The sequence below is a fragment of the Mus pahari genome, chromosome 6 (assembly GCF_900095145.1).
Source record: "Mus pahari chromosome 6, PAHARI_EIJ_v1.1, whole genome shotgun sequence".
NCBI lineage: Eukaryota > Metazoa > Chordata > Mammalia > Rodentia > Muridae > Mus > Mus pahari.
In genome coordinates, this window is record NC_034595.1 from 57,311,241 (window position 1) to 57,317,736 (window position 6,496).

Sequence of the window (6,496 nt, forward strand, 5' to 3'; positions counted from 1 at the left end):
AGAGGGAGGGAGGGAGGGAGGGAGGGAGGAAGGAAGGAAGGAAGGAAGGAAGGAAGGAAGGAAGGAAGGAAGGAAGGAAGGAAGGAAGGAAGCCAAGTGGCTCATCCCAAACTGCAGGCATTCCAGATTCTTCTCTGTCCCTTCACAGTCCCTCTGTGTCCCTTTCTGCCTCTCCCCTTGGACCAGAATCTCCAGGAAACTAGAGGGTTGTCAAGGTCTGAGAGGGAGTTGGTGTCTAGTAGTGCTGGAACGTGTGGGTGAGTGGATCGATCAGAGATAGACTCAAAAATAAACAGGGACTGAGCTGTGGCGGGGATGAACTTGCCCGAGCTACAGAGCCGGTCACAGCCAGTATTTAAAGCCAAGTCCTATGGCTCCTGCCCTCCTGCTGCTCCCAAGCATTTAGGAAAAGAAGAACTATGTGCTGGCTACCTAAAGCATTGTCCCTGCGGGATGGAAATGGCTGTTCTGCCCATGAGAGAAACTGCTTGGGAGCGTCTAAAACCCACCACACTTAATACAGCCAATTAACACCAAGGTCTGCTAAAGCCCCAGCCCAGCCTCACTTGTCTGTGACCCCTGCCGCCTGCTCCTCATTCCCGAGTGGCCTTGCCACCCTCGCAGTGTCCAGACCGCCCTTCGCTGCCCACTCACCTGCTCTGAGAACGAGATTTCTCTCCTTCATTCTCATCCGACCCTCTATGGACGACCACCGGAGCCTCTAACCAGGCCTGAGCAGTACGAGGCTCGCCTTCCCTGGCACTGCTGGCTCCTGTCTTCAGCTCGGGGGCCAGCAGTGGCCTGGGGTCCTCACTGTAGCCCATGACCTTCATTTGGATGTGAGTGAAGTCTGGGAGGCTCTGGTCATAGGCGGCTTCTTCCCAGAGCCTGACGTAGGGGGGTTGGGGGCTGGGTCCGACAGACAGTGGGAGAGAAGTCAGGCAGGCAGACATGAGTTTCCTCACCATGACCCCCCTGTCTGCCATGGGGAGGGTGGGCCCATTGATTTCATAAGGAAGATCTCAGGGCTATCGTTGGATCCAGGCCACAGGTGATGAGGCTAAGGCCTAACTAGGTGAGTAAATTAAGTGGTCTGACCCCACATCAACTTCACACCATGTTCCCAAAGGTATCTTCAGCTTGAGATAGCAAGATGGAGAGGACCGGGCATGAAGGCTCGCTGAGCCACACTGCTCAAGAATCACTATTGTGGGTTCACAGCTCTGATAAGAAGGAGAGTGAGCCACAGAGCGAGCCACAGAGCGAGCCACAGAGCGAGCCACGGCTGCTGTTAGGCTCCCTGCCTGCAAGGCTACAGAGTGACTGCCTCTATGCTCCCCGCAGCTCCAGGAGGAAACGGAGGCATGTACGTAAACTGCCTTGTACACACAGAGACACAGACCACGCCTGCTTGGTGGACCAGGGCCATAGTGATCGGTCTCTGCCGCTGTGCTTCAGAGACTAGGCCCTTGTCCAAGGTCACACGACTAGGAGGTGACAAGATAAAGGAAGCCCAGGCAGCCTGAGCTAGTTACGGGGCCCTGAGCTAGCGTTTGGGGTGGCCACTGTTTCCCACTGGGACACTTCTCCCTGTGAATCGGGAATGGAAAATGCCAGTGTTAACGAACAACCCAAAGCAAGCAGAGTGGCTTGCAGCGCCCTCTAGCAGCAGAGCCTGTAGCCTGGCCTTTGGAGTTTGGGAGTCAATGCTCAGGGAATTAGCCAAAGCCAAAGGGTTCTCAGCTGTGCTCCAAGCTAGAACCAGGGCTTGGCACCTCTGGGAGGGAGACAGGCTGTGGCCAAATCAGGCCGGGATTCACGCCTGTCTCCATCACTGACTCCCAGTGAGATCTGAGGTTTGTGCTTCTCTGAACCTCCACTTCTACATGCCCTACATAGGAATGACAGTGTTAACGCACACCACTGCGAGTCTGAGACTGCCTACGATTTCAGAGTGTGTTCTCAGAAAACTCAAGGCGAGGAGAAAACTGGATAGGACAAGCCAGAGACACGGGCACGCAACCCAGACATCCTGGTGACCCCCCACTCCTTACTTCTTCCCTGCTCCCCTCCCCCACACCTTTGAGGCTGGACTGAGCCTTTCTGCCCATGCTTACCTCTTCACCTCCGAAAGCCCGGTCTCCAGCATGCTCAGGGCCTTTGGGGACAAGATGCCTTGGAAGTCAGAGTCTGCCGGCACAAAGGTGATCTGTGAGGAGAGAGGACATGGTCCCTGCAGCTGGCCACAGCTGGAGCTAGCTGTCTAGCTGGGCCCAGTTGGCTGCTGGGCCCGGAGCCTCTGCCCCCTTCTCTGCACATTGTACAGCGGAAGGGGGACCCGGAAGGGCCTCTGCTTGATGTCAGAGTTTCTGTTCATAGCTCAGCTCCAGCGGGTAGATGGATCTTCAGGCTCCTGTCCACACCATGTTCTCCCCTCACCGGACAATCCCTGGAGAACCTGCCGTGTGCAGACACCATGCTGGGCACTGGGGACAGTGTGAGTGACAGAGACACTCTGCCCTGGGGTCCAGCCCATCATGTCCCAGAGGTCTCTACAAAGGATGTTCGATCTGCACCCGTGGAAAGCCAGTCACTGACCTGCGCTTCACAGGGCGTGTCTGTGATGGGGAGGCAGAGATACAGATGGCTGTGAGTGTGCCCCAAAGTGCCACCCCTGAACTTTCCGGATCAAGCAGCCGAGCCACAGGGGTGGCCACTGAGGTTGGGAAAGCAGGCCATGAGGGAGGGAGTTGGGTGAGGCAGTTCTGGAGAGACCTGGGAGCCATCTCTCCTTCTAGAGCCTCCTTGAGCTCTTCCAGAGCCTCCTTGAGCTCTTGGAGTGAATGAAAGACACCTCCAAGAGACACCTGCTCCTCCATGTTCAGAGAAACACTGTGAACCACAGTCAGGATAACCAAATCAAGGAACATAGGCCACAGCAAGTGGTCGGCCTTCGGAAGTTCTGAACCTGAAGGCATGATGCTGAGTGAAATCAGCCAGGTAGGGATGGGGCAGACACAAACATTTAAGGGTTCCACATCCCTGGTGCACCAAGCTGTGAAAAATCAGAGAGGCAGAGAGGAGTCCGGTGGCTCCCCAAGAATAACGAGAATAGTAATGGGGTGCTATTACTGGTGGGTGTAAACCTTTCATTTCCCAGTTTGGAAAGAGTTCTGGAGATGGGCTGACACATTGCCAATGTGCCTAATGCTTCAGACTGCGTGCTTCCCCACAGTGTATCCTGTGCTTATATGTTTTATGGAGCTTTTGATGGTCGGTGTCCCAAGAGAGCTTCGGGGGGAAGGGGGGCTCCTTGAGCAACACAGAGGACTCTCGCAGCATCCTACCTGGACACCCAGCTTCTCAGAAAAATCACAACCTGGTCCTACTGAAGTTCAAGCTGCTGAGCTCACGAGTCTGAGCGCTTTTCATGCAACATCTGATGTGCCTCTGATGAGCCTCTGGCGAATGGCTCCAGATTCATAAACAGCGCTCTCTGCCTCTTCCCACAGAGTACAGTGAGGGAGGGATGCACTGTGCACCAACACAGCTTCATGATGACGGAAAGACGGGAGTGATGGGTAGAAGAGCTTTTACATTCCTTTAGGGGCACCACTCACTCCCTGGCAGGAGTCTAAGCATCTTACATCTGTGTTAAGGATGCTCTGTGGTTCATGGCCCAGATATCATCATCATCATCGTCATCACCACCACCATCACCACCATCCATACTATCCCAACCGTTACCATCATCACCATCACCACCAGCATCATAATCACTATCACCACAGTTATCATCACCACCACCATTTTCATCCTCATTATCATCATTGCCGCCACATTCATCACCACATCATGGACACGAGAAGCATGGAGGAGACAGAGAGGAAGCAGCATCATAGACCACAGATTTCTTTTCTAAAGAAAGAAGAAGGACTCACAGAATTGATGATCAGAGGGAGGGATCGGACCTGAAACCCCTCAGAAGATCAGGCTAAAGATTTCAACCCTTATTCACAGCCGCGGGCATTCCAGAGGAGTTTTCCACAGAGAATGCCCATGGGAATCTGAATTCAGGCTGGACACTGACCAGTCCCAAGGGGCAGGAAGCATAGAGAGGGTAGCCCACAAAGAAGACAGGGGCTCCAACTACCAGGTCCTGGTTTTGAGCTCCAGCAGAGCAGACAGAGTAAGGGGCCAGAGGACGAGGGGGGCCAAGGCTCTGCTCTCCCTGCCACTCCACACCTTTTTCCTCAGCCCCTGTTTCCAGCATAATGTTCAGGCTCAGCATCTTAAACAGCTCCCCACACTAGATTTATCCTGGCTCAATTCTCCCTCTTGACCCATGCCTGAGGCCCAGGTGAGTACCAGATCTAACCGGGTTTGTATTCAACCCCTAATGGAGCAGCCACAGTGAGGAGTGGGGGCCCTTTCTCCCTCCTGCTCCATGCTGATGGCTCTGACAGTCTGAGCCACCACCACCACCACTACCGTGACCTTCCAGGGCCAGCCACATCATCTGAGAAGCGAGGCCTCTGCGCCTGCTTCACAAGGGCATGAGACCAGCACCCCTCCCACCCCCACAGCACCCTTTGCTTCCTTCTACTTGGCCATGCCCAGCATGGGGGGCAACTCTGCCAAGGTCACAGACTTGGCACAGGGCGCAGGGATTTGAATTGGGGTCTGAGGGACACTAGGATGTGCGGTTTCCACCACCATACCATCTCCCCACACAGCGCATGAGCCTTCAACAGCTTCTCATTAATACCCAGCCTTACCCCACACACACACACCAGCCACCCTGCTGTTACTCAATCCCCTAGGAAGCCCTAGGAAGGAGGCTGTCTTTTCAACACACACCCCCTCCCTGGGTGGGGACATAGTGGCTCTGGCCTCAAGGCCTGCTTCTCCCAGTGACCTCTGCTCAGGACATTGAGCGCATAGAGGAGAGTTGACTGTAAACTGCTTTATAAATGGCTCCAAACCAGTTCTGACTGCCCAAGCTCCAGATTTAAGTGACATGACAGCCCAGGGCTGGCTACAGAGGCAGCAGGACTAGGAGAGGCTGGGACCTGGCCCCAATTCTTAGAACTCCTTCTGGGTACTCACACCTCCCAAGCAGGGAGGGGTAGAGGAGGCTGAAAGGACAGGGCTGTTAATATCAAGGTTCACTGGGACTTCGGATGTCCGTCCCCCTTTCCCACAGCATCCTCCCAACCCACACTGTACAGCTGAGGAAGCCGAGGTTCAGAAATAAAGTGGCTCAGTCTCCCAGGCTCTCAGAGGGAGACCACAGGTTAGACCCCTGTTGTTCTCCCTATATCCCCGAGTGTCTCTAACTAGCTGTGTGACATTGTGATGTTCACTCCACCTCTCTGAGCCTTAAAGTTCTACTGCACCTGAAATGTTCACTCCTCAGGGCTGTGTAAGGATCAAGAATAGCAGCAGCCGCAGCCGTTGTTTAACTAAACACGATACTACAGTTGCAAATATGCCCTTCCCTGTCCTCCATACATCATACCTGGGTTACCACAGGACTATTCGGAGCTGAGACGGGTGGTGTGTGTGTGTGTGTGTGTGTGTGTGTGTGTGTGTGTGTGTGTGTGGTATTTTACAGATGAAAGTACTGTGTCTCAGGAAGATCCAGCACAGCAGAGCTCCCAGCAGCTGGAGACATGGAACAGAGAACCCAGGGCTCACCACTGCTTTTTAAAGCAAGCTCCAACCCAAGATCCGTAGCACAGGGCTTGTAGAGGGAAAGGGAACTGAAAGAAACACAGAGCGCTTGGGACATGGTTGGGGTGAGCTGTGGATTTGGGCTCTGGTCAAACAGGGACAGTGCATAGATCCCACTATTTCCCTGTGGTGGCTGGCTCCAGGTCCAGACGCAGGGGCTTCTGATCAGCCACAACGAGAGATGAATGGATAAGCAAAAGGATGTTCCCCAGAGCAGAGAGGATATAGGGAGTCCAAATGGAAAGAACACAGCATCTGGAGGCCAGGGGTTGGGGCCAGGGACCAGGAGAGCCACCTGTCCTTCTGCCCCCTTCCCAGCCCCCCTACCTTAGGATAGCATTGGCACATGCTCCAGATGACACCCCCTATCACCATGACGCTGCCCATGGCATAGAAGGTGCCGTAGACCTGGGGTCGATCGTGGCTCATAAGGAACGTGCCCAGGGATAGCAGGAAAAGGCCCAGCACGATGAAGCCGATTCGGAAGGTCTTCTCATCAGCCATGGTGGCTAACCAGCCCTGGTAACCGATCAGCACACCAGCAGAGGGCTGCCCGAAATCCTCCTCAAACGTTGAGCAGGCTCTCAAGGAAGGATGCTCCAGGAGATGGCTGAGAACCAAGGTGATGATGCACAGAGCCAGGAGCGATCTCCACAGGCCCAGCTCTCAGCCCTGAGCCCAGCAGGGCAGGTGACACGCTTCAGTGGGTCCAAGGTCCCAGCCATCTAGCTTTCTTCCTGCCACTCTCCTCCCCTCTGGG

The 6,496-nt window shown here is 54.6% G+C and overlaps 1 protein-coding gene across 1 annotated transcript in view; it reads right to left on the reverse strand.

Annotated features, from left to right (window-relative positions):
- The window catches only part of Bsnd (barttin CLCNK type accessory beta subunit), an 8,833-nt gene extending 2,337 nt beyond the window's left edge, over nucleotides 1–6,496 (reverse strand). Inside the window, exons 1-3 of the mRNA XM_021201104.2 lie at nucleotides 6,064–6,496; nucleotides 2,118–2,209; nucleotides 655–909 (exon numbers count right to left, since the gene is read on the reverse strand). Coding sequence (XP_021056763.1) covers nucleotides 655–909; nucleotides 2,118–2,209; nucleotides 6,064–6,240 — 524 coding nt within the window. The 5' untranslated portion in view covers nucleotides 6,241–6,496. The remainder of the gene's footprint in view (nucleotides 1–654; nucleotides 910–2,117; nucleotides 2,210–6,063) is intronic.